This window comes from Rhinolophus ferrumequinum, chromosome 4 (genome assembly GCF_004115265.2).
Source record: "Rhinolophus ferrumequinum isolate MPI-CBG mRhiFer1 chromosome 4, mRhiFer1_v1.p, whole genome shotgun sequence".
Classification (NCBI taxonomy): Eukaryota; Metazoa; Chordata; class Mammalia; order Chiroptera; family Rhinolophidae; genus Rhinolophus; species Rhinolophus ferrumequinum.
Genome location: NC_046287.1, coordinates 103,482,223 through 103,510,176, shown reverse-complemented (window position 1 = coordinate 103,510,176; position 27,954 = coordinate 103,482,223). Strand labels below are relative to the sequence as shown.

At 47.6% G+C, this 27,954-nt stretch overlaps 1 protein-coding gene across 2 annotated transcripts; it reads right to left on the bottom strand.

Moving 5' to 3' along the window:
* Positions 1–688: 688 nt before the first annotated feature.
* ATP12A (ATPase H+/K+ transporting non-gastric alpha2 subunit) lies at positions 689–27,954 on the bottom strand. 2 transcript variants are annotated; one of them, XM_033105107.1, is made up of 23 exons: positions 27,824–27,954; positions 27,085–27,243; positions 24,301–24,360; positions 21,728–21,931; positions 20,875–20,988; positions 19,849–19,983; positions 19,426–19,543; positions 18,895–19,163; positions 17,700–17,898; positions 17,454–17,563; positions 15,820–15,954; positions 12,804–12,996; positions 10,757–10,932; positions 9,925–10,061; positions 7,752–7,902; positions 6,719–6,887; positions 6,472–6,626; positions 4,612–4,735; positions 4,348–4,493; positions 3,820–3,953; positions 3,558–3,659; positions 3,054–3,145; positions 689–2,970 (listed from the first exon to the last, which is right to left on the bottom strand). In XM_033105107.1, the coding sequence occupies exons 1-23, from the start codon at positions 27,830–27,832 to the stop codon at positions 2,942–2,944; spliced, it is 3,120 nt and encodes a 1,039-aa protein (XP_032960998.1). In that variant the 5' UTR covers positions 27,833–27,954; the 3' UTR covers positions 689–2,941. The 2 variants fall into 2 exon arrangements, with proteins under 2 accessions (XP_032960998.1, XP_032960999.1); XM_033105108.1 differs by lacking the exons at positions 689–2,970; positions 3,054–3,145; positions 3,558–3,659; ... (1 more) ...; positions 4,348–4,493; positions 4,612–4,735 and adding an exon at positions 5,410–5,585.

Genomic DNA, 27,954 nt, shown 5'->3' with positions numbered 1-27,954 from the left:
TTCCTATCTTAATGACAGACAAGGTAACGTCACTTTATGGTTGCTGGTGGGAATGGTAAATGGTGCAGCTTATCTGAAAATAAATTTGGCAACATGTATCCAGAATACTTTTAAAACGCTCTTAATCCCTAATTCCATTTTGAGGAATTTATTATAGAGCAATCAGAGATTTAGAAGATTTATTGACAAGATACAACCTTTAAAAAAAGAAAAAAGATGGCCAGTTTGAGTGGCTGGCAGCCATCACGAGGGCCGGCAGCTGGCAAGAGCTGCCATGAGCTGCCGTGAGCTGCTGTGAGCGGCCAACCGACGACTGGTGACCGACTGCCTCAGCCGGGGGAGTGCAAGGGCCAGGGAGCTAGCTGTGTCCTACACAACTAGACTGAGAAACAACAGCTTGAACTGGAGTGGGGGGGAGGCGGAAGAAGGGCGGGGGAAGGAGGAATAGTAGGAAATAAATGAACCATCCAAAACTGGGGATATGGTTAAAACACTCTCAATATAGAATACTGTATAGTCATTAAAATCACATCTTCATTATTAAATAAAAAGGCAGAATGGAAAACTTTATATTCCAATTTTGCCTAAAAATAAATATATACATAGAAAACCCCAATGAAATAAATACTCTTTCATTTACGTTTATTACTAGGTAATGAGATTCAGGGTGATTTTAATTTTCTTTTTACCCTTCAAAATTCCAAATTTTATTAAATAATGTGCAATTTTATAATCGGAATAAAACATAGGTTGTTTCAACAACAAAAGACTCTGTAAATCCAGCCTCATCTTTCTCTCTGAGTTACTCTGCCACACCAATTAGATTTAAATTAACTCTTGTTATTCTTCTAAAAAGTATCTAGGCCTTAGTGGGTCCCTGAAGTAGTCCCTCCAAAAAAACACCTCTGATGTGGGACTTGATTGCCTTTTGCTGTTTACAACCTAATGAAGCGACGTGGTATGCACATCTCATTTCTGGGATTCCTTAGTCATTTGTTCATTTTTACAAACATTTGAGTGTCTGCTTTTTGCAAGAGCAGGTATGTACAGTATGAAAGTTTCTGCAGACGAGCTTCCTGCTGTGAAGAGACTTCCATTTCAAATTTAACTCCTTTCAACCTGAATCCAATCCCAGGTGAAACCCCTGGCAGTTTTGTGCTGTATTTACAGTCTCCTCTGCCTGGCTCTGGCAGGACCAAGAGCCTTTCACCGTCACAGCCAGGAGCCACGGCCAGGAACACTCAGACAGCCTGGCAGGAAAAAGGGTGAGCACAGATCCGTTCTAGTCGAAGTTTAGAGGGAATTCCAGCCTTGTTGAGGCTGGAATGAGGCCATGGTGATGCTGCCGGGGAGGGTTTCCAGTTCACTGGAACTACTGAGACGAGATTAGTCCAGGGATAACTGTGATAATTGTGGCTGAAAATAGAGATAAAAAACCACGAGGATAGCAGCATTTTTAAAACTGAAATATACACATACAATATACACTGCACATTATCTATTTACAGTTACAATGCTGCACCCCTGGCTTTTGTCATACTTCTAAATGTGATCCCTAAGAAGAAGGTAGAGAACCGTGGCTCTAAGTCCTCCATTTCCTGTTTGGAGATATTGCCCTCCATCCGTCAGCAGCAGAATGTTTGTGTCTAAATGGAAAATGGTTAACCAAATGTAATTTTCAAGCTCGGTCCATTCAGTTTGTGCTGGAGTGTTGTGGATGGAAAGGCTGTGAACACTAGTCTCCCTAGGGTGCTGCTGATAAAAGCTGTATCCTCCCATAGAAATCCCGACTTAAAAGTGTGGTCCCATCAGAGACCCGGTGGTGTACAGGGCGGGGATGCTGGTGAGGGCAGAGTTCAGAAGGAAAATCCTCTATTTTCAGACGATCCATAGAAAAGTAAAATTACTAAAGGAAACAAAAAAATTGAAATCACATCTCATTTGTGTGCATGTGTGTGACCTACGCTTTACACTCTAGAAAACCTCAAATTAATTAGAACACCACGAGACCTGGTTTTATAAAACACCTTTTACTTAAAAATGAGGCCTCTCTGGGGCTATCAACGTGTGTGTGTCACACATGAACCAACCTAAGTCAAGGCAGGAAACATGATGGACGTAAAATGAGTTCTGGAGAGTGCTTTGTGAGTATTTGACAAGAAATAAGTATTACTGCTTTAAACCACAACAGTTCTCTACTGAGGTTGCATCCTAGGAGATGAAAACCTCTTTGGGTCAGGGGAGCAACTGGAGCAGGACATCCAAGATGGACTTGGAGATCCCTTTTGGAGGAGTTGGTGGTGTGGGTGGAAGGCAATGTGGGAGGGAGGGAGTCCCCCTGGAAGAGGGAGGGCACAAAGGATGCGTGAGGAGTATAGCCAGGTAGCTGAGGACCTTTAAGAAGGATCTCAGAGTCAAAACTGAGGTTGGCCATGTTGCTGTGATGTCACTTCCATCTCTTGCAAACTGTCAGCCGAACCAGCCTTTTCTGAGCAAAGTAACTATGAAAATGTAAGTTCTCGGGGAATTCACAGAAATCTTTGGGAGGTCGTTGGACTTTTAACAGGGTGAATGAGGTCAGAACATTCCTATCTAGGGCTTATGGAGCAGGGAGACCCCAGCAGATGTCTGGAATACCCACGATTATTTCACACGAGTGAGCTTTATGTGCATATAACACGTCATTCTTCCCTACACCATTACCTTGAAATTCACATCTTTTAAAATAAGGAGATAGATATAGAGATGAAAATTATATATACACAGATAAATATCTGCTCTAAAGTACAAAACATCTGGGAGTGTCTTTCACATGGTCTTCTTCCTTCTCCCATGTGCATTCTGATGACACTGCTGCAGTGACGTCAGTCTGGGCGAGCGGCCACACAATGGAGAGGAAGTCCCCAGTTTGCTGGCGGGAGGCTTGGGAAGTGAGGTGGTCTTAATAATACATGTTCTTATCCCACCAGCCTGCAGAGGTAGAAAAAGTATAGTAGAAATGGGCAGCTTGTCAAAGTGGATAAGCAGGGTCTCAAAGATCACCCTACACTTACTTCCAGGGTAAAGTCTGATGAAGAGTTTCCGCATCTCGTCATACACCCAGATGAGAATGGCGTGCGGCACAGCCACAAACCAGTACTGAGGCCTGGAAGCAGAGGGGAAGGTGAGCCCAAATGCATCCAAGGGAGGGCCCAGACCCCACCAAGCACAGAGCCCCCTCCACGTCTCCCAACTCCGGTTCGTGTCCCTGCCTCACTGGAAAGAACAACAGGTCCACTGGGTCACACAACATAAAGCTGGAAAGCTTCTTATTTAACCTGGGTTATGACCACTAGAAGGAACATCTGCCTTTGAGGTGACCTGTTGGATGAGGGTCGAGATGGGATGGTGAGGTGTGGGAAACCCATTTCCTCTTCCTGGGAAATCTAGCAGGTTGCAGCCTCGAACTAATAGAGAACTGACTCGGTTTGCCTCTTCTGAAAGACTTAATGTTTATTTAGGCTGTGACAGCTCACAGCAAGGCTGGCCCTTTCCTCCCTACTGTTGAAGGAACTCACCGGAGCATGGTGAAATTCAGGGCTGTGATACTTCCGAGGCCACAGGAGAGGATGAGGGCGATGATAATTTGTGAGGCAATCCCCACCCAGATGACTTTATTTCTGCAAGAAACACGAAAGCATAAAGATCCTCGGTTCCCATGGCTCAGGGCGACATGCCCCGCGTCCAGGAAAGTTGGTGCCTCAAGTGGTACAGGTGGGGCCCTTGTCACTGGGGCAATGGAGGCCCAGTTAGACCCATGAGGTTGGATGCAGGCAGTACCTGAAGAGACCCTGCTGGAAGATGGAATTCCTCCGGGTTTTCCTGATGATCAGATCTGCTATTTGCTGGACCATGATGCCCACAAAGAAAGCCGTGTAGCCCGTCCATTCTAGGTATTTCCTCTGGTAACGTGTCTGTCAGAAAGGAGACAATGAGACCGTGCAGCGGATAACTGCAGGGAGATTTCCATGAGAAGCTCTACTCTCTTTCCCCACCTCTCTGAGATTGACAGATTCACCGTCTTGTGTTTAGAAAGAAAGAAACATTTTTTTTCTTCTTTAACCAGGTGAGTAGGAAAAGAAGCTAACTTTATTGATTTGGCCCAACCAACTAGGGAAATTGTTGGACTGGTGACTTTCCCCTAAAAAAGTGACCTCTAGGCCAAACTAATGTCTCCCAGGGGCCCACTAGCCCTGTTCACTGAGATAACCCTCACTTTCTCTGGGTCATTAAGGCCGTGCAGGGAAACAAGCTCACATCAGCTCGGGCAGGGCAGTGAGAGGACGTTGAGGCAGAGCCCCTCCTCACCCATTCTTGTCCGTAGCTGTCTTCCAAGTCATTCACAGAGTCCTGCTCCCATTCCACCCGGAGGTTCATGAGAGTACTGGGTCTGAAGCCCTCCTGTGCATACACGGTAAAGTACACAAGGAAAGCTCCCAGGGACTGCATGAGGCCTAGGAGAAGAGGAGGTCAGCACGGCCCTGCCCTCATTGTCCTTCTGTTCCTTCTCCCACCCAGCCCCCCACCCCACAAGGGAAAACCCCGTTTCTGACTGACAGGTAGGAAGCGTACCGATGTGCAGGTAAGAGTACAGGGCGAGTGGCTTGTTCACCAGCCGGTCCTGCTTCTTGTGACGAGGCTTCCTGTTCATGATGTCACTTTCAGCTTTCTCATAAGCCAAGGCAATGGAGGGAACCTAGATGGGGGGCAGAGTCCATGAAGTCCACCCTTGAAACACTGTGCTCTACCCACGGGATGATAACAGGGGTGCAGTCAGGGGTCTCGGGTGGGGGTGGCGTCATGGATGGCAGTGGTGTGCTACGGATCTGGTCTATCCAGGGTGCAGGCAAGCAGGGTGCGTTGCCTGCAGAGAATTTAAGAACAGTCGGCTTTAAAAATCAACCTGCTTCTCATCAGCACGTGCGGGCAGTTCTACACAACGAGGCGAGGTATAAGCCACTTTACCTCTGGGGCGGACTTCTCCTACCAGCCCCGCCCTCTTTAGGCATGTCACTGGATCACAGTGGTTCTCTCTCAGGTCCTCCCAACTGGAGGGCCTGTTAAAAGATAGATTGCAACCCCTTCCCCCTCCAGACTTTTGATTCACAAGGTCCGGGCTGAGGCCAGAGATTCTGCATTTCTAACAAGTTCCCAGGTGATGCCTGAACCACATTTGAAGAACCATGCAGTGGAGAAAAATAAGCAAATTTAAAGGGCCTGGAAACGATCTGACTGTAAACTTTGGGGATCTCACTTCCCCTGTAAGGTAAAGCTACCTCCAGTCTCTCTGCAGCGTGGAGGTCACTTTGATGTTGTACAAGGCAAGAGAGGGAGGCGGCAATTTGCAGGGGCATTCTCCTCACTGAGTTCAGGCTGTTCCCTTTTGCCTGTGTAAGTCAGGGCAGTGAAAAACTGTCACGAAACTTTCTGACATGTGTGCGAGGAGCAGAGGGGAGGGTTTAGGTGACGTCATTGTAGGTCAACATGAGGCTTTATAACTGCAGCGTCTCACCGTGTTGATGCGAGGGGCTTCCAGATCACAGATCCTTTTAAAAGTAAAAGGGAAGGCTGTGGGTTATCGCTTTAGCAACTGAGCCCCTGGTGGCACAAGGGACTATCCTGGTGACAGCTGCATCTTCTCAAAAGAGAAGGGAGGCATGTGAGCTGAACCTGACCAATGGTGTTGTTTTGCCGGGAGGGTGAAGAACTCATGTCTTGAAGTGCTTTTAATTTCCTCACCTTTGACAGATCTCCCTAGTTCTTTGCTTTTTTCCCCCCCTCCTTCTTCCACCCCTCCCCACCAACTCCAGTTCAAGCCGTTGTCTAGTTGTGTAGGACACAGCTCCCTGGCCCATGCTGGTATTGTGAGTCTTATGCTCCCTGGGCTGAGGCAGTCAGTCGCTGATTGCCAGTTGGACGGACACAGCAGCCCACGGCAGCTCTCACTGGCTGCCAGCCACTCACGACAGCTGCTGGCCACTCAGGCTGGCTGCTGGCCACTCATGGCAGCACACAGTAGCCCACGGCCACACAAAGCAGCCCGCAGCAGCACCAGCCTGCAGCAGCTCACGCCAACCTCCGCTGCTCACGGCAGCCCAGCTCCAAGGAGAGCTGTTGTTCATAATCTTAGCTGTAGAAGGCGCAGCTCACTGTCCCAGATGGGAATCGAACCTGTGACCTTGATGTTAGGAGCACTGCGCTCCAACCACCTGAGCCACCGGGCCAGCCCTAGTTCTTTGCTTTGAAGTGTGGTTGGTGGACCAGTGGACTTGGCATCATGTAAGAGCTCATTAGAAATGCAGAATGTCAGGGCCCATCATATTGAAGTTTGAGCACTGATTTAGTCCAACTCCTTGCCCTTGAAGAAAATGACTTTGAAATTTCTGTCACACGGGGCGGTTATCGAACCCTGGTCCATTTAGTGCTACTTACAATGTCTGTGCCCAAGTCGATGAATAGGATCGTGATGGTGCCAATGGGCAGGGGTACCCCAACGATGATGTAGATCAGGAAGGGGCACAGCTCAGCGATGTTCTTGGTCAGGGTGTAGGCGATGGTCTTCTTGAGGTTGTCAAAGATCAGGCGACCTAGGCAAAGATGTTTCTCCTTATAGGACTGGCTTTTGGTCCCCAAGGTGACCCCAGTTCTCAGGAAGACCACTTGGAGGAAGACTACGCACCTTCCTCTACTCCTGTGACTATGGATGCGAAGTTGTCATCCAGCAAGACCATGTCAGCTGCATTTTTGGCGGCATCCGATCCCGCTATCCCCATGGCAATCCCAATGTCTGCCTTCTTTAGAGCCGGAGAGTCATTCACTCCGTCCCCCGTCACAGCGACAACTGCATCCTGTGGGGACACAGTGAGAAAATGGGAGTGAGCAGGACTACCAGGTCACCGGTTGGTCAAGAACACCGTCTCCCTTTCGTCTTGAGGATGTGAGGACGACTGGATAGAGAAGGGTCCATTTTGGGTTTGGGGAAAAGATAAAGAACAATGAGCTCCAAACAAGATGCATTCAAATAACTAAAACCAGTGTGTGTGGCAGACGAGAGGGAAACCATTGGACTTTCATACCCACAGGTTTCCCATCCACAGATTCAACCAACTGCAGATGAAAAGTATTCAGGAACCAAAAAAACAAAACAAAAAAAATAGAAAGTTCAAAAAAGTGAAACTTGAATTTGCCAAGTGCTGAGCACTATGCTGACTCCATGCAAATGAAGTGATGTGTGGACATGGGCTGCTGTCCTCGATGCAAATGTAGGTTATATGCAAATACTACTCCATTTTATATAAGAGACTTGAGCATTGTGGATTTTGGTATTGGGGTGGAGACAGGGGGGTCCTGGAACCAATCCTCTGCAGAAACTAAGGGATAACTGCATATTTTTTATCTTATGTCTTTACATTTTTGTTCTTTTTCTTACATTTTAAATCTTTCTATACCCACACCTATCACAGTACCAGATGCTTCACTGTCAGAAAGTCCTTCAGGAGTGTGCAGCTGCGTGAGGTGGGTGGGTGACAGGAGGGCAGAGGGTCAGCCCCCGAAAGGTGGAGATGTCAGATGACGAGGAAGGAGGGGCAAGAAACTGTCTTGAGAGGTTGAAAAGCACCACGGCCTTGATCTGGGAGCCAAATCTCAGCCCTGCATTTCCCTGCGGGACAGGCAGGAACTGGGAGGTCCTCTGGGCGCTGTTGCCCACCCACCTGCCTCTGGCAGCCCTCCACGATGATCAGCTTCTGCTGGGGGGACGTCCGGGCAAAGACGATCTCCTGGTAGCTGGTTAAGACCTCGTCCAGCTGTTCCGCACTCATGTCCTTTAGCTCCATGCCGGTCACCACTGCGGCTTTAGCGTCCCTGGAAGGCCAGAAGGAACTGGTTGAGGCCAAAGGTCAGGCCTTGGGCTGGAACCCTGTCCTGGGAAAGGCATGGGCTGAAGATTCTTCCAACTTCATCGGGAACCCAATGTCCTTGAAACCCAATACTCTAGTGGGATGACAAGGTTACGAGTACTGGGGGCACTTTGGACTCCATTTCAAGACAGTAAACTGAGGCTAAAAAAGGCCATTTCCTGTTATCACACAACAAACCATAGGAGTAAACCAATGAGCTTTTTCCTGACAGGAATGGGTGAGAAGTGGTACTTCCTGGGCAAAGCTTTACTTACCAAGTAAAAGGAGGGTTAAAAAACAAACAAACAAACAAAAAACCCCACCTGTTTATATGTTTTGGGTCCTAGAATTCAGCTTATGCCAAAATATGGATAACAATTCCTGGTTATTGTTTATTTCAGATTTATAGAGTGTCTACTATGCAGTGAGCTATGTAAGGAAATTTATTGAGATTTTTCTGTGAAGAACACTACTGTCTGCTATGAAAGAAGGTTCTAGAAACTATTGATTATTCAGATCTGCTAAAACTCTTCAGAGGTGGTCCACGGCGCTTATAGCAGATCCCAGAATCCCTAAGTTGATCTGCAAGGCCAGGAGCAGCCCGTGCTGTTGGGCCTCCCCCACCCTCCAGCCCGCTGGACCGCTCAGTCTGAGCCCACACACCTTCCATGGCCCTAAGGCCTTCACAGGTCTTTCTGCCTCGCTTTCCCTTGGCTAAAACTCCACATTTCAGCCTTCAAATCTCAGCCTGAACGCACCAGCTGCAAATCACCGTGGGCCTTTTCTTTACATTTTTTTAAATCATGAGCTTTTTTAGGTCTGTTTTTTCCTGCTGGTGCTAAATATTGGAATTCTAGCACTTGACTCAAACCACAGGTCTTCCTAAGTTCTGGTAAAATATATGTATATAAAAGTAAGATAAGAAGGAAAGGGTGGTTCTGTTTCCCCTACAGCTACAAAAATCTAGTTATCATATGATCATGAAGCCAAGCTGACAAAGTGGATAACTGAAAACATTCACAAAAGTACCCACCGTCTTCTGTACAGTGCGGTAACTTATATGAAAATTGGTTACTTGTTGCCCTGGTGATTATTACCTGACAGCTCTGTATTCCTAAAAGGCATAAATGCTCCAGTAAGCTAGAAGACAGAGGTTCACTGGTCTTTCCCCGATGCCCCCTTCTGCATGAAAGTAAAATAAAGTCGATGACATTTATTTTCACACTGAGACCACAGAGTCTTTGATCATTTAAATTATCAGCAGTCCAGCTAACTCTCCTCCCACTGCCAGTTCCTCTGTCCCTTGTGTGTCTCCTTCATTGCACTCACCACATCACAATCAGTTTTGATTTTTCTGCCCCTCTATCTAGATGGAAAGCTCCCCAAGGGTGGGGACAGGGTCTGGTCTGTTTGCTACTATAGTTCCAGTGTCTAGCATGGTGCCTGGTATACAGCTGGTACTCAACAATTGATTGTGCAAAGAACCGACCCAAAGAAAAACCAACTCTTTCTAAGGAAGCTGCCGTTCTATTCACTATCAAAGAAAAAAGCGTATGTTTATGTAGCTACCCTTAAGAAGCAATCGAGAGAGATACACACCAGGGCAGTGCACAGAACCCAAAGGGTTCTCAACATTCTAGCTTACACGACTGGATCAATGACAAGTCATTTCATATAAACTCTTTGTTTCAGCCTTCCTCACTCTAAATTAGCATCTTTAGTTTTCAGATCTACTTCATTGGGTTTTGAAATTTCATACAAGGAATACATAAAGGGTAATTTCTGTGGTACTAATGCAGTGCCTGGCACTGAATTAGGTGCTCAATAAAATTTTGGGTGCATGAACAGATATATATGAATTATGGAGGAAATCAGCCTCGCATCACCATGATAGAGTGTTTGGCAGAAAAGGGGATTTGCTCCAAATAGCACAGCTCCCACGGAGGAGAACTTGAGATTCTGCCGTGTTGGTTCTGTGCTTCCTTACCGTTTGTTAACTTGTTCCACAGCGATGTTGAGGCGTTTTGCAATGTCTTCCACCGTCTCACTGTTGGCTGAAATGATACCCACACTCTTGGCAATAGCTTTGGCTGTGATTGGATGATCGCCTGTAACCATAATAACCTAGAACACAAACAAGGAGAAAGGCATAGGGATGATGTGGACCCTTGGCTGGCCAGAGTAAGGGCAGTTCAGCATCGCTGGCACCACCTGGTAGAACGTGCTTAGTGATGACTGTGGCGTGCCCTTACGGATAGTTGTTGATCTTTAGGTCAGGGACATGCTGATCCCACTGAATCTATCCTTGCTCCTAAGTTTCTTGCACTTCCTCCTCTGACATTAGAGGGACCCCCTTCCCTTTGACGGGGTGGTATTTATAAAAGGGCTGGTAGCTGGCGACCCAGGACAACCTCATGTTACTTCAACAGTCTTAATATTAACGTGGGAATAGAATGAAGTTTTGGTTTCAATATCGTGAAGGTAAATGGATTATGGAGGCTAGACCTCAAGATTAATAAAACCTTTTATCATGAATCACAATCTAGGGCAAAATATGGCTACTTCATGGCAAAGGGAGATAGCTTTCTTCTCGCTGCTGTTATTATTGTTTATTATTGTTTATTCCACACAGACACAATTATTTTGCTTTCATTGTAGTACTGAAATCTTAGTATAGTGAAAGTAGATATTTTTAAAAAAGGGGAATTATGATATTTACTTGAAGAGCCCTAAATGCTGACTACCTCCTCTGACAAACGTTCGTAGGAAGGGATGCAACATAAATGGAGGGCTTCCTAAGTCAGGGAGATAACTGTCACCTTGATCCCCGCGCTCCGGCATTTGGTGACTGCATCTGGGACAGTGGATCGAGGAGGATCAATCATTGACAACAGCCCAACGAAACAGAGGTTGGACGTGGGAAAGTTCATGGCGTCGACATCAAATGAGTAGGTTTCTGGAAACTCGTCTGCTGGCAGGTAGAGATGACAGAAACCTGGAGTGGGCATGAATTTGGGGGGCAAGGGGGTCAGTGAAACTAGGCTATGAAATGACACAAGAAAGGGAGGAACGTTTTGACACATTCTCAGTCCTTCACTCTTTCACCAATACTTTAGCGTCTACCAGAATTGTTTAATTCCTTCAAGTCCATAATGTATGTTGCTTTTATCAAAGACACAGTTCATCCAAAAATAATTCACTGTGTGCCCATCAGGTTGTAGGGCTATACAGACCGAGTATGGACAGCCTTTACTTCTGAATATGGCCCAGTTGAGTGTGGGGACAGAGACATAAAGAAATAAGCATAACAGAGCATGGAGAGTGTTACTGAGGGGAGCTGCGCTCTGGCCATCTGGGGAATTGGGAAAGACTTCACTGAAGGGGTCACGTGGGAGCTGACTTTGAGAGAGGAGTTTGGGAGGACTGGGGGGTGAGAAGGCCGTTTCATGCAGATGAAACAACACATGCTACTGCACAAACGGGAGAAAGAATCTGGGGAGTCAGGGGAATGGTACAAAGCTCAGTCTCTAATCAAGATTAAGTGTGAGAGAAAAGGCCCCAGGAGTGGAGCAGAACCGCTCATTGCTCAGGTGGCGTCAGGCTCTCACTGGCTAGGTGAAGGAGTTCCTGTGTCTGGTGGGCCTTCCAAGATCGTGTGACTTTTTCATTAGCTCTCAGGTCAATTGTATTCTCAGCATGGCCCACTGTGTGACGCGTTTCGGTAAAGCCCAGACTTTGAGACGTTTCTAGAGTGACTCTAGTCAGATGGGTATCAACCTTGCCCTGACAAGATCACCTGGTGCTGTGGGTTGTTTGAAGCATGCTTAAAGCATTATTCTCTCATTTATAGGTTTTACTTGCTTTACAAACCCAAATATCCTTTAGAAACACACATTCCACAGATTCCATCTCTACTAGCGAGAACTTTCCTGATGTTTAATGAGCCTTAGCATCGACCATGAACTTGTTACTTTGAATTCACCATTCTGTAGTTCAGACGTGCCACTCTGTCAACCCATGATTCTCACAGCAGGACATATTCTGTGATATCAAACCACAGTTCCACTCCTGCCACAGTGGTTGTATTTCTATTGTCCCTTCCACCTCTAACATCCCTGTCTCTCTTACTGACAGTATTTTTTCCCTAATCACTAAGTGGAAAACTTCAACATTTTTTAAACTAACCTTCCTCCCCTAACCAGTTGCTAAGTCTTCCCAATTCTGTCTCCAAGCAGTCTCTTGTATCTGGTCCCTCCTTCACGTCCCAATTGCCTTGGATCAAATACCCACCCTGTCACCTGTCTGAGGGCAGCCACCTGCTCCTGAGACTCTGTCTGCTCCCTGCTCCCACCAAGAATGAGCCATTAGAAACATGGACTCTGATCAGCTCACTTGCTGCAAAGCATCCAGCGTCTCTGCCCTGACCCAGGTCCTCAGCCACATCAAGCACGCCATATGGGGACGGACCTCCAATCTGTCTTTCCAGTCCCATCTCCCATGACGAGTCGTCCCTCTACCATGCAGCAGCACTCCATGCTGACTGCCTCACTGACGACGCACATCCCCCTCTTCTACCTCTGGGGTTTGGCCTGTGTTGTTCCTTCCACCTCCCTTCAAATGTTGTCATTCAAGGCCCAGTTTGACTTCCATAGAATCGTCCCAGGTTTTCCTCACCTGGCAGCAACCTCACCCTCCCCGCTGCTATCATGTAGTATTTATTTTCTTATCTGCCTGCTATTCTGTGAGTCCTGTGAATGCCACAGCTGCTCTGCTAGAGGGTCAGCCTGTCTCAGCTTGTGTCCTGACCTGGCTTACAGCCATGCACCTCACAGGTGACACATAAGGGTTCTGCCACCAAGTACTCACCCAGCACGCGCTCGCCCAGGCCCCCCAGCTCCATGTACGCGGTGTGGAAGGCCTTGGCTATGCTCTCGTCCAGAGGCTGCTCCCGACCATTGAGCATGATGGTGCTGCACTTCTCTAAGACCTTTTCAGGGGCCCCTTTCATTACCAGGAGGAAGCGCTTGTCACTGGGGTCGTCTGTCTCATGTATGGAGAGCTGGCAGGGAAGGAAGTGAGTATAAGCACAGCCTGCAATCAAATCATGATACCGTCTTCACCACCAAGGGCCCGAACTGTACAGGCCTATTAATCAGCAACATTACAAAACGAAAATCAGCCCTTTTTTCCGTTGGGCTGTTTATCCTTGAAATGTCCAAGAGAGGTGCTCTCCACAGCTGAGTTCTCTCCTTTTCATTTCTGGCCAAATGATAAGCAAGAGGTCTAGACTCAGCCATCTAGTCCTGGTCCAGCAGGATACCCTGAGGTCCAGTCCAAACTAAGTGGAGCTCGTCTTTCCAATAGAATCTGGCTGCGTTAGGGGGTCGAATGTGGCTGTCAGCCTGAACAAGTTCTGCAGGGGTGACTGTGGGCTGGAAGGACCTCGTCTCGCCTCCTGCCTCTACCTCCCTATTGCAAACAGCAATTTTTCAGACCAAAGCTGCTCTGAGCTCATGCAGGTGTGAGGGCAGCAGGCCTTCCTGTGCCTCTTCATCTCCATATCAATCCAGTTCTGCTGTCTGGATGTGACAGAAAACGGCAGGGGTGCAAGGAAGTGGGGAGGCTTGTCCAGTTAGGTAATAGGTATCACAGTTTTAACACCAATACCCTTTGACCTAATAATTCTCCTTCTAAACTCATCCTAATGAGATACTTGGGACAAGTATGAAAAATGTATAGACAATAATAAGTGGCTAAGTCTTATGTAGCCCTTATCATATACCAGGTACTCTCCTATGCCCTTGAAAGGAACTTCAGGAAGCTGGAGCATTTGGCAGAGAAAGAGTAAGTTACAGACAAAAATTCTACTATTTTGGGTCTGTCAATTGATTCTAAATCAGTAGTTCTTAGAATTTGGGATATCAGACATCAATACAATTAAAAAAAAAAAAGTAGAGGGCAAACATAGGTTGGCCAGATGTTTTTTATGGCCAAGTAAAGACAAAAGTAACTAACCAAACCAAACCCAAACCAAATCAACCCAAACTAAACTGAAAACCTCCCATCTACTATCACTATCATTTTAACATTTAAAAAGTAGAAATAATGAGCACTTATGCAGTGTGTACTATTCTAAATGCTCACACAACTCCTCATTTTATCCTCAAAACCGCCCTAAGGCTGTGGGTACTCTTACACTTCCTTTTACAAGGCAGGAAACTGAGGTACAGAAAGGCTAAATGGTTCCTGCAAGGTCACACAGTAACAGGTGGCTAAACTAGGGTTGAATTCAGGCAGACAGCTGTGAGAGCCTGCCCTGACCATGTAAGATACAAAGGATAATCTTTTAAGTGGAATACATTTATTTTTACACAAAACATGCATCTTTATATAAAACTTCATAAAGTATGCTCCTAATTTTCCAATTTGCTGTAAACTACTGAAAATATCTTTGTGGACCAGTCTCAGTTTGGGGAATTGCTACTCTTGACATCAGTGACATGAACTTTCCACTTTGTTTCCTTCGGTTGACCACACCCCACAGAGCTTCCAAGTTCACGACATCTGAAGCTCTTCGTTCAGGGCTCAGTGGGGTAGATGGAGCCCCAGCAGGACTCTGCGCCTTGTTCTGGACTGCAAGACCATCCAGCCTAGTTCCTAAGAGCACAGGATTCCTGGGTCTGTGTGAGTCTTGGCTCCAGCCCTTACCAGCTGTGTGATAAAGCTCTGTACCTCACTCTCTACCTTACAGAGCTGTTGTGAGAATCAAGTGACTTAATACATGTAGAAAGGTGCACACAATGGCTGTGATTAGTTGTTATTTTAGAATTATGACTCATTCCATTTTCACTTATGTTTTGAACAAGAGATCTGATTTCCTGGCTTTAGTATTTGACATCACACATTTTTGTAGGCTGTTTATTTGAATAATTGTAGTTCTTTATTGGCCCATTATCCACAAAGATGTTTGCGACAAACAGTTCTTTTCATTCCAAACAAAATGGCTGGATAATCACCAGAAAACTCAACACAAACATGGGTATCCTACTGATATACTTGACTGTTAATGCAAAGACCGAATCATAATGCCTGCTCTCAGCTCTGGAGACTACGGGAAAGCTGACAACAGGACCCTGGGCTATATACTGTCATCTGTCCTAACACAAGGACAATGGGGGTGGTTGGTTGACGGCCACCCCTGAAATGAGGGAAGACAACCAGGGAAGGACGGCCATTATCTTCTTGAGCAATGAGTGAAAAAAGGTCACTATGGGACAGAATTGGAAAGCCACGTGGCTGATCATCTGAGACTCCTCCCGGTTTTGCACAGGGCAAGGCTCCCTCACACAACCCAAGGGAGACTGTTCTGCCTTGGAGCTATGGTAGAAAACACATGGGCTCAGGAGTCAAATAGACGTGTGGAAACTGGTCATGCCACTTCGATGCTGGTGTGAGTCTGGTCACATCAACATACTCAGGGGCCTGTGTCCTCACCTATAAATTGGGATTAACTAGTCCAACCTCATAGGCTGTTGAGAGGATTATTAATGAGACAATGTATGTAAAACACCTGACACAGACTGAGTAAATGTTAGCTCCTCCTTCCCCCACCTTTCATTTACCTTTTAGACTCTGGCTGTTGTGCCTCACTTGTGCAAGTCACCCTGTGGTGTGTGTGTGTGTGTGTGGGTGTGTGTGTGTGTCTGCAATAGAGATCCCACCATGCAAACCTGTTCTGACCTGACCGGAGGCCCAGGCCCTCCACCTCTGAGGGCTGTTTTTTAAATCAAGTATCATTCAAAACCCATAGGAACCTATGGATACTCGCGGGTAGAAACGCCATTCTGGGGATAACAAAGATTCATTTGTGAGAAAAACTCACCTGGAATTTGTTGGTCGAGTTAAAAGGAATTTCTGCTACTTTGCGGTTTCTTTTTCTAATTTCCATCACGTCACCCAAAACCACCTCTGAGAATTTCAAAAGGGCAGTTTCGGAGGCATCTCCAACCACAACTCTCTGAAAATCAGAAAAAATAAAATACATATACATATATATTTTTTCAGCACATAATCTGGTTCTTTTGGGATTATTTTCAATGAACCAACATGTCACCTGAGTTTACTATCTAATTGGAAAGACAATGATGCCACACAATTGTGACAGATTTAAAACCACAATGAAAGTGTTAAAGTGAGTGGTGCTACCTACTGGCATTAGGAAAGCTCAAAAAAATCAGAGCTCTGGGAGGAAAAAAAAAAGCAGCTATCAACTAGATCTTGAAAGACAGTAGTGGGTTACCAAGAGAAGAGCTAAAGAAAACCTTCTAGAAGCTAGAATGCCATGGACAAAGGCAAGAAGTGGAAGACTTCTTTATATCCGGTGGACATGGAAGGCCCTGAAAGGCAGGTGGAGGTGTAGAATTGAGAAGCAGAAAACAGAAGCAAGGAAAGTTTGGGGGCAAAGTTGGGTGAAGTATTTCATCTAACATGGTATCTAAAGAAAATTAGTGCCATGTAAGAAAGACTTAGGAAGGGAAAACTGGAATCGTGTAGGCCAATAAAGAGGCTGGTACAGTTATTTAGATGCAAGTTATTGGTGATAATAGAAATGCAAAGTTACAGATATTTTGAAGCAAGAATGACAGGACTTGGTGAGGAGAAAGTTAACAATGACTTCTAAAAGTTTTGGCCTAGATGACAGGTAAAATGGTGATGTCATAGAAAAGTAGAAACTTTGGGACAAGACCTTGATTTGGAGCCAGGTTGGGTACAGGTGAAAGGTGGCAAGTATAATCTGTAGAGTGTCTAACAGGACAAAAACTACCAAGTGGAAACACACAGCTAGCTGGAGATCCATGGAGTTGGGATGAGAAACTAGAACTGGACATAAGGATTTGAAAGATACTAACAGAGAAGTGATTGATCAAAAAGAATTGATGAGCTGATAAAGAAAAGCAAACAAAAAATAGAAGAAAGGTCAACGAAGGAAACAAATGGCACATAGAAAAGTCAGGAAGACATAGATTCAGTGACTCATTGGGAGTAACAAGAAGAGGGAGAGAGAGGGGGAAAGGTAAGGAGGGAAGGGAAGGGTTAGTTTATTGTATGTTCCAATATTCCAGGACCCCTTATAGCATCTGTTGCCGAGAGGAGTATGTTCTAAGATCAGTCCTATTTCCATCCAATTATATTTTAAACTTCAGTGAATGGCATTTCTGTAATAAAAAAACTTTGATTGTATCTACTTATCTGATCAAGACATTAGGAAAGTAACTTAAAAGCACATTGACTTTCTAGAATGAGACAGAATTTTCCACAGGCAGAGATCAATCTGAGAACTTGCAGACATCTCTGTGATGTCGCAAAGCTCGTTAGAATGAAAGGAAATCTTCGGCAGGTCTTGTGAGCCAAGACTTGTTCTGCTTAGCACAAGCTCTGCTTGGTTGGAGTGATTAAATCCACTTCGGTGACTTCAGACTGGCTGTGATTTCAGATTGGGCAATGCAGACGCTTTACCTTCATGATGGGGACACTTTCCTGTCCTGGTCTGAACTCGGCTCGGTTACACAATGTGATTATCTTTGATAAGGAGGCCCAGGTTCCAGAGCTTTGATCAAAGGTTTGTTCTGGAAAACAGAAAGCACAGTGGATGCTGGGGGTGCAGGGCACGTATTCTGGAACCACACTGTCTGCTGCCTTAGGCTGGGTCCCACCGCTCGAATCTACTGCTTTGGGCCAGACAGAATGCTCCAGGAATCTTACTTGAATGGTCCTCACTGGTGTCTGCCATGAAGATCTGACTGTCGAACCACAGATGGGCCACGGTCATTCTGTTCTGGGTCAGAGTCCCCGTCTTGTCTGAGCAAATGATGGAGGTGGAACCGAGCGTCTCCACTGCCTCCAGGTTCTTCACCAGGCAGTTCTTCTTGGCCATCCGTTTTGCTGTCAGCGACAGAGTCACCTGCACAGAAGAGAGAGGAGTCGTTTTGAGGCAGGTTCAATAACATAGAAACACCTAGAGCTGGACTAGTTTCAAGATAGAGCTATAGTTACAGAGATAGCAGAGCTGACCCAGTAGCTGATAGACCACTACCGAGCCCCATATACCACAAGCCTCTCTTATTAAATATGGCACACTTCTTTTGTCCCTTCACCCCTTGACAAAAATGAGCCTGAGGTACCCACTGGTGGCAAAGCCAGACAAGGTTGCTATAGCCGATACTCGTGTGTAATTATAAAGGAAACTTTGGCCTGGAGTTCAAACAGGTCTTCTGCCTGTCTCTGCTCAGGACAATAGCAGGCCAATGATCACAGAGACCACCTTTCCATGTAATAGGGACCATGAGTCCCCCTTCCCCACCCCACAGCAGAGACTGGGAGGTGGGGTGTTTAAGGATGAATTGGATGGGCCCTTACAAAGGGAGACTCAAAACTGAATTAGGGGGTAGACACAGAAAAGGACTGAATTGTTTTGCAGACAAAAATGGGAGGAATTTTTGTGTCTGTGTTAGAGAAGGAAGAGAAAGAAGTAAAGTAAACGATGGGCCTGAGTTCCTTAGTTGTAGAAACTGCCAAGGAAGTGTGTTTGCTTTCTGTTTAAGAGATGTGGAAATGTGGGGCCGGCATTCGGCTTCTAGAAAATCTGGCAAAGGTGGTGTGAGTCTGTGTAATCTAGATTTAAGGGGCAAAGTAACATATGTGATTTGCAGATAGATCTCCTGAAATGGAAATATAAAGTTTTCAAGGATAGTGCATTCAAATATCAACAATCTTACAGTTAGTTCCTTTTGTCCCTCTAAGAAACTCATTTCAGAATGTCTCCTGCTCACCCCTGATGGGGAGGGAGTGTCGCTCTGAGATAGAGGAGACCTAGTTTGCGATAGGAGCTCAGCCAGCATAGCAGAGGGGCATGTATTAGCAGGGTCAGGGGACGGGCCACCTAGCAGCATGGACTCACAGTGACAGTGGCCAAGAGGCCCTCAGGCACATTGGCCACAATGATGCCAATGAGGAAGATGATGGAGTCCAGGACACGGTACTTCATGGACACCGCGATGATAAAGAAAAGGACGCCGATGGACACGGCCACTCCGGCCACAATGTGCACGAAGTGCTCGATCTCAGTGGCAATGGGTGTCTTCTCATTTCCGACGCCTGAGGCCAGTGCGGCGATCTGACCAATGATGGTGCGGTCCCCCGTGTTGATAACCATGCCCGTTGCTGTGCCTACAGGTGGAGTGGACATTTTATTCCAGGGGTCCTCAGTTGGGAGTGGACCACAGCCTGCTCACAGGACTCTGGGGCTTACAGGATCCATCAGCATGTGACACCACAAAGGCCAAACCTCTGCTCGCTAGGTAGGCCCTACAGTTCTGGGTTTTGCCTTGGACAAGCTTTGTAAAGAGATGGCAAAGAGATATAGACACAGAGCCAAGGGGGAGCGGGGGTGTGGGCGGGGCAGGTGGTCCTGAGGTCCTCGGGGGCATACCTTCCAGACAGGTTGTGGAGTAGAAGCCAATGTTCTTGGTCTCCAGGGGGTTGTCGTGGGTGAACTCGCAGGAGCGGGGCTGGGGCTCCGACTCCCCAGTGAGAGATGAGTTGTCCACCTGGAAGGAATTGTGAAAAAGTCCAAGGGGCAGCCGATTAGCTCAGTGAGTTAGAGCGCGATGCTTGTAACACCAGGATTGCTAGTTCGATCCCCAATGGACCAGTGTGAGCTGCACCCTCCACAACTAGATTGAAACAACTACTTGACTTAGAGCTGATGGGCTCTGGAAAAACACATGTAAAATAAATAAGTTTTTTAAAAAAAAGTTCAGGATGAGGCACCATATCCCCTGCCCCGCTTACACCAAGACCTGGAAAGAGCACCGAATGCCAGCCTGATCTATGGGGTGCCCATGACGCTTACCTTGCACCCCTGAGAGGACAGCAGCCTGATGTCTGCAGGGATTTGGTCCCCTCCTTTAATCTCCACTATGTCTCCAACCACTAGCTGCTCTGCAGGAATTATCTTCTTTTCCGAATCTCGAATGACAAGAGCTTGCTGTGAAAAAAAAACGTGACAGATGCCTTGGATTCTGCAATGATGCTGCCCCTCCTCCATCTCCCCTTCACCAAACCTCAGCAATGAGGCACTGGAGGCCACAGCTGTCAGAATGGCAAAAGATGAAACAAAAGACTTTGATCTGGTCCTGAAGACCCTGGCCATATTCTCGGACCCAGAAAGTGCTGCCATGGGAAGACATAGCACAATGATAGCCCTGGGCCTGACAGAAAGGGATGAGCGCTCCTGGCTGGGATGTCTGGGGAGAATCCTGAGGTTGAACCAAAGGGCTTAATAACCTTGCTCAGGTCAGGAAAACTTTAATGCAGGGAGAGGTGGATCTCCCACTTGTTAGCACAAAAGATCCCCAGAGTCCCCTCCAGCTGGCAACTCTGGGGGGCTGGGGATAACGTGGTTTTCCCACTGTGTTAACCATGGTGCACAGTCTCCCTGGAGGACACCTGCCAGGGGTCCCTGTGGGAAAGGGGGGCAGTGGGCGTCCCGTACTGAGACCATGCTGGGGCAACACTCAGTGAGGCTCAGCCATGGCAGCCAAGATGGTCACAGATAAACGATCACAGGCTGATCTCCTTGGCTCCCAGAACCACCTGAATGACTTCTGTCTAAACAGTTCACCAATGCTTGTGAGCAGTGACAGAAGACGTGCAATGACGAGTATTTCTATTGTACTTGACTCTTGACTAAGCATTTTCCTGTATCTTACCTCATGGGTCATCTCAAAACCCTGAGGAAACGAGAGGTCAGGGAGATTATGCTTCCCAGACAGCAAAGGATGGGGCTGGGCTGAGCATGGACCCTCTGCCTCCAGGGCCCCACTGTCCTTCTCACCTGGAGTTGTGCAGAGACCAGCGAGGGACTGCACTCACTCACCTGTGGAATCATCTTACTGAAGCTGGCCATGATGTTGGTGCTTTTGGCCTCTTGGTAGTATGCAAAGATCCCCGTTAAAATGACGACCAGTGCGAGCACGGTGCCCAAGTACACCTGAGTCAGGAGGAGAGGCACCGATCAGAACGACCAGCCTCAGGAGTGAGCCAGGTCCCAGAGCGATGGCAGCTGTGTTCTGGTGTCATTTACAGGCCACAGAATTCACCCATTGTAAGTATATAATTCAGTGATTTTTGAATAAATTTACGCAGTTGTTTATTAAAGTTGCAACGATCACCACAATCCAGTTTTAGAGCATTTCCATCACTGCAGTAAGACCCCTGGTACCCACTGGCAGTGTCTCTGCTCCCACCCAAACCCTGGCAAACACTGCCTATTCTGTCTCCGGGACATGTCACATCAGTGGAATCATACAATATGTGGCCTTTGTGTCTGGCTTCTTTCTCTTAGCATCATGTTGGACACTTCCGTTTTGTGGTTTTGGTGCAGCAGTCATAGACGCTGCCCGCATTAAAGAGAGTTAGCTTTGGGGACAGAGAACCCCAAAACACGTCACATGGATATAAATTTTTCTTCATTTAGGAACTTACAGTGTGTCTGTCTGTCTGTCTGTCTCTCAAATTCATGCTCATACTGCCCCCAAGACATGAGAAAGTCATGTAGACTCTCTTTTACCGCTGGAAAAGCACTGATCTTTCCCAAACCTGCAGCGATCGGTCAGCGGCAGACTGTGGACCCACCCAGGGCTCTGCACAAGAAAGACCTCACTTTATGGTTCTGTTCTCCCTCATTACTTCAATTGAGCAAAACCAGGCAGGGGACCCCAGTGCCTTACGTTGTCTAGAGACGAGGACTTGTCGTTGGAGTACTGAATCCCAAATGCGATCCAGCAAAGGATGGCTCCCACCCACAGAAGGATGGAGAACCCCCCCACCATCTGCTTCAGGAACTTGATGATCTCTGGTGTTTCCTTGGGAGGGGAGAGGGCGTTGGGCCCATCCCGCGCCAGGAGCTCAGCAGCTTGGGTGCTGGAGAGACCCTGAGAAAGCCGAACAAAGACAGATAGGAATTAGACATTTCTCCTGCCTCGGTTGGACATCATACTTAGGCAGGCTGTCAGGAGGACTTAGCATGTCTAAGGAGGGCCTGGGAAAAGTGGTTGACGCCCCCAGGCCCCACCTTTTTAAAGTAATATTTAACGCTTACTATCAGCCAAACAGTGCTCTCCATATATTTACACATTTATTCTTCAAAATTACACTCTGAAGAAGCAACGATTATTTTCTTCACTCACAGAAGTGGGATTTGAGGCTAAGGGTAGTTACGTCACCTGGCTAGTTAGTGGCAGCACCGGGATTTGACCAGGCACCTGGCCCAGAGTCACTACGCTGTGCTCTGCTAAGGCCAGTGGGTGTCTTAGCGGTTCCCCCAGAGGCAGGAGCGATCTGGCTGAGGAGGACTGGACACAGAGCTGGTCCCCAGGGCTCAGGGCGGTGCAGTTAACCCCCAGAAGTACTTCCGTTCTGGAACTCCGATACAGCGCGTGGCTCATTTTTCATCCTTATGTCTGGTGCTTTTCTGCTTTTCTAGATAGCCACCCTGAGTTCTAAGTTCTTGCTGATCTTGTGAGTCCCGAGTCTTACCAACCTGAGGCCCACAAGACCAGTCATGTCTTGTCAGGTACCTTCCATCCACAGGTGCATGGAGACCCCTGCACCCCGTAGAAATCCTGCACTGTCACTCACAGGGGATTTTCCCCCCACAAACTACTTTTTGTGGAGAAAGTCCAATACACACCTTCTGTTCCTGATTATGTTATAAACCAGTTAAAGGAAAGGAAGGATGCTATCCTTGTCCATTCATTTTTGTGTCCTTTGTAGGGTCCGCTGCTTTTTCCACCTAGAGGCTCAAATAGTTGTTGAATAACTGGATACCCGAGGTCACCAGTCTGCTATCGTCACCCCCCCATTTGTAATTCCTCTTCCAGAACCCCAGACTCATCACCACCCCTCCCTCCCACTGCCTTCTCTAATCCCTGCTCCCACCCCCCACCCTGCCACCTCCACCTGTAACCCAGATTAGGGATTTGTTCAAAAACTTCAGCATAGTCCTATCAATGATTTCTGTGAAATGTCTCTTGAATCTGTCCCCTTCCCTCCAATATTACGGCTGCTGCCCTGTTTCAGATTCTCATTTCAGTCCTGCATTATTGTCCTATTCTTCTAGACCCTTCCATCTCTCACTTAAAAAACACAGATGTAGAGAGATATATAGGTACAATGCACACAGTGGGTATTTTTGTTGACTTGAAAAGGTACCTAAATATCTCTCCATAAATTTATCTTCTACCAGAATTGCCTTTTGAAAACCAATCTCACCAAATCGTTTCCCCATTTAGAAATTGTGCCCCTTTCACAACTAATATAATCCTTATTCCTTAGTTTAATAGGAAAGTGCTAGACAGTTTCACCCAAATTACCAGTCCCCTGGCCTTGTTTTCTACCTCACCTCCCCACTTCCCACACATGCTCCCTCCGAAAAACCCCAGATGGCTGTGCAGGCGCACTCCATCCTTCGTGCCCCCTGAGTACTCTGCCAACTTAAATCCAACGCATTGGGCCATCATCCTTTGTCCCAGTTTCAAACATGGCATCTACTCTGGCCAGAATCCGTCACTCAGTATGTCGTGTGGACCTATCATCTGGCCTCCAAGTGGAACAGAGTGGATGCTATGATACTTTCCTAGCACCTGCCTCCCCTGCTGAACTGCTTATTCCTGAAGACCAGGGGTCCCCATTCATCTTTGCCCCTCTCACTGCTGACCCAGGGCACTGTACACAGTGGGTGCTCTTGCTGACTCCAACAGATGTATCCAAGTCTTCGGATGTCAACACACTTACACTTAGGAAATCTGACTTGAGTTTGAAGTCTCCCCCGCAGTGCTTCTGTGGGGAGAGATCTGGGGGATGCCCGGGAGCATTGCCCTTCCCAGAGGAGGAGGCGGACAAGCAGGGTCTAAGGCTGTTACTCCACACCCTTTCTTCTTAACACTGCTTCTTCCCATTCTTTGATAAGACCATGATACTTCCTGGACACTGGGATTAAAACAACTGTGACAATGAGCAAGCATCTGCCCCTTTCTGGGAAGACTATAGCTTTCCTGCTGCAGTCACAGTCAGAAGAAGTGTATACAGTCAGTGTCCAGTTTAGCCGAGATGACCAGGACCTTGCTTAGGACATGCCAGCTCTCGAGGTCAACCAGCCCTCTCTCACCCACCAGGCATGTGGTGACTGGCATTCCCAGAGTTGCTGCTATAGGGTCGCTCATCCTAAAGGTGCCATCTACTTTCCCACACACCCTTCCCCTTCATAGTCACTTCTTCCAATCGCAGCACCCTGGTGACTTACCATAAGGATGTTTGAACAATATTTATCTTCCAATTCCTTATTGCTGAGCTTGTGGTCATCCTGAAGTCCATGAAACGAAGAAGAGAGTGAATTAGATAATTCCCAAAGACTCAAACCCGAAGCTCTGGCCAGTCTATGGAAGCTGGGGGCCGCAGTGATGGGAGAGGAGCCAGGAAGTGTGTGAGCAGAGAGAGTCCTGCTCAGGTGCCAGGTGGCCCTCACAGGGAGGGGAGGGAAGGAAGGTCTTGCTACAGGAGAGCTTGTCCTTCCAGTTCAGGGGACTCTCTGGCCATCTTGGAAGAGTTCAGACTTAACTTACCATTTACCACATAGTTTTTATGAACAAAGCAATGAATTTCAGCTCAGTCTGAGCTCCAGCACATGCAAATCCGAGCACACCTGGTATCCAGGTGCTAGTGAGCGGGACCCTTAACTCAGACCTGAATGTGGGATTAGTGGAGGGTGATGAGCAATACCAACCAGCCCGCTTTCATGTCCTGACCACTGGGGAGCCATGCAGACCTTGTGGGGAAGAAGTCTCTGGGAAAGGGAAGCATGACTTTCCTTATTCAAGTAGGTTGCTAGTTACAGAAACCCTGCAGTTTAATAACCTGCCAAATAAATACCAGTATGGCCCACACTTCCTAATTTGGTCACAGAATCATTAGACTCAAGCAGCGTTTCTCGACCTGGGCATCATTGACATTTTGGGCTGATAACTCTGTTGTGAGTGTTTCTACCCACAAGGACCTGCTATCATTTGTGATAAGCAAAATGTCTCCAGACATTGCTAGATGCCCCCTTGGACCAAAGCCTCCGAGGACCACTGGGCTAAGGACTAGCCAGCAACCTCTTCCTGTTGCAGAAAGAAAGGCCAGGAGTAAGTCTTCCTCAGCCCACCTGGAAAACCCAGCACTGGGGGTCTTTAAGCGTTGAAGTCCGGAATAAAGATTTATACCGTGCCTGGGACCACAGCCACTCTTTTCTTAAGTATATGCAGAAAAAGTCGTGTTAAGAGATTAGACTTCACGATTAAATAATGTGTTTGCCTCTTCCTCAGCCAGAGTCTACTCTGCTCACTCTTTCATCAATTGAAGCTGACTTTGCTGGGGATGCAGAGGATTAAGACACAGTTCTGTACACTGTACGCTAAGTTCCAGGCAGATGCGAGTAACGGATGAGTAGGGCCACTATTTGCATGGATGGACCTGGATTTTAGGGGGCCTGCTCTGTGAGGCACAGCACCTTTCCTCCTCCCCTGAGCCCTGGCTTTGGGGAGGAGCCTGCGGGAGGGCAAGGAAGGGATGGGGATGGGGCGTCCTCTGCTGGCCAGCGCTGGAATAGCACAGGGCAGGACCTACCGCTGGGGCTTGGGTTTATTCAGAAGCCAGGGTTGCTTTAGCTCTTATCAAGGTGCTAATGTGCTGGACAGGTCAGGACGCAAGAGCAGCCAAGCACAGTCACAAAGTACAGATTCTTGAGAGAAGGCTGCGAAAAAATGATGTACCTCTCTCAGTGAATCCCATTACACATCTTCAGAGAACGCTCAAGAAGGGAGATTCTCATCATAATAAACAGGCATATGACAGAATGGATATATTTTCATGTGGTCACTAGCAATTTCAGAGCCGACAAGCTATGTCTTCAATCTTAAATGCTAGAGACACATAGGCAATAAGGATGACTACCATCTGGTGCTCCTGTAAGTCTTTCTCTTGAGGTGTCTCATTTAAGCTTCTTAATAACTGTAAGAGGCAGGCATCATGTTTCATTCCTGTTCTTCAAAATAGGAAACTGAACTTCAGTCAAAGTGGGATTTGAGTTCAGGACAGTCCAGTTTCAGGACTGTGTTCTTAAATGTCCACCAGAATATATACAGACAAATGCCGCTAAATGCTTAACAAGCTCTCCAGGAGAAAGAAAAAGCTCTGATTTGCTGTGTTTCCCGATTTCTCCCAAAGGCCACATTTTAAGCTACTAACACGATGTCAGTCAGCTTGCCCAATTCCTCAGTATTTAACCGTGGGCTCTCTAGCCCCCATGAGTTTACATCATTACCATCTGCTTTTAGAGCTCTAAAGTCCGCAATGAATTTCAGGGACTATCTAGCAAAACCTCCAGCTGAGTGTAGAAGCATCCCCTTTGGCATTGCTGAGATGAAATGTCACATTTCAGTTCTGAGGCAACCCTTTTCCATGACAGCCAAAATTCTTTCTCAGTCATAATATTGTGCTTCCATAAAGCATTTTGTTTACAAAACACTATTTTCTCACTTTTTCCCCTCACAGACCCATGCAAACTATGTGTTTCCTGTTTCACATAAAGAAAATGGAGCTTCAATGAAGCCGGGTAGTTGTTTCCAATTGCACATCAATCAATCACTTAGAGAAGTGGAAGTTTAATGGGGCGTAAGGTCATCTGAGTCCAAGCCCAACATCTTACCACCTTCTCAGGGGGCACATATACCCAGAAACCTAGCAAATTTCATAGTTTTACCTTATCAGCTACAAACTGGCAAACGGTTACTTATATCCCAATGAAACAGCTGGAAGGAGAGCGGTCTGGGCCAAGCCTGTGAGGACTGGAATCCCAGACCCTTCCGTGAGTCCCACCTGGGACTGCCTGCAACCAGAATGCAAGAATCCTGCAGAGGCTCTCGCTCTCTCTCCTCGACAAGGAAATGATTTTCCTTCTGTAAGAGGCAGCTTATAAGGGCAAGCTCCCAGGGGAAGGGCAACACCCAGCAGGGCCCATTGGGCTTAAGGGCTCAATCAATCCACTGACCAGATCAAGTTCTTTCTTCAGCTCCTCTTTGTGGTGATGCTTTCTGGGTTCCAAGCAGTTACGCTGCAGGCCCCGGTATTTCTCTTTGCCATCCCCCTTGTCTGTTTTCTCGATGTCTTTAGCTCCATTGAGCTCCACAGAGTAAACTCGTGGTGTTTTCTAAAGAAGCAGAGGTGCTTTATTAGCCCCAGATGGGTTTTCTGACCTCCCCTACGAGTCGGGGACCACCCTCCCCGTCATTCTGTCTTCCGTGGGGACAGGAAGGAGGATTGTGGGGAAGATCCCCCTCCTTCAAACAGCAGCTCCAGGCTGGGGGTGGGGGCACGATGATTTACCCACCTCGAGAGAAGACCCTTCCAAGGAGCCACGGGGTCTCCCTATGACCTTGTTCCCTGTTTGTTGGGTGAAGGTTGCCCACCGCTACCCCCTTTCTTAGGTGGGGTTGCCCACTGCTGCCCCGTTTGTTGGATGGAGGGTGTCCCGGGCAGGGCGCACCTTACGCACCGTGGTACATCCGTGTACCTCAGCCTGGCGCCACCCACAGAATCGGGGCTGGCCTGGGACTCCTACCCCTCCCCGCGTCTGGGTTTGGGTCTTCGCACAGCCCGCCCGCGTCTCCGATTGAGGGGCTGGGAGGGGCGGGGAGAGGAGCCGCGCGTTCGCCCGGAGCGCAGTCTGACGCCGGGCCTCCCCATCCCTTCGCCGCCCGCACCCGCCCGGTGCTCGGGGCTGCACGCACCTGGCCCATGACGCGGCGGCGGGCGGGCGTGGGTCGGCACGCGGGTCCGGGCGGTGGAGCAGGGTCCGGGCGGCGGAGCGGGACTGCGCGCACCTTGACGGCCGAGCGCAGCCGCTGGCACAGGGAGGCGA

What these genes read in the sequence shown, in the direction of transcription:
- ATP12A (XM_033105107.1), bottom strand. An exon ending in CCTGGGCGAGCGCGTGCTGG is followed by an intron (nt 10,933 to 12,803) that starts GTGAGTACTTGG and finishes TGCCCACTCCAG; the next exon opens with GTTTCTGTCATCTCTACCTG. An exon ending in GCCGGAGCGCGGGGATCAAG is followed by an intron (nt 10,062 to 10,756) that starts GTGACAGTTATC and finishes TTTGTGTTCTAG; the next exon opens with GTTATTATGGTTACAGGCGA.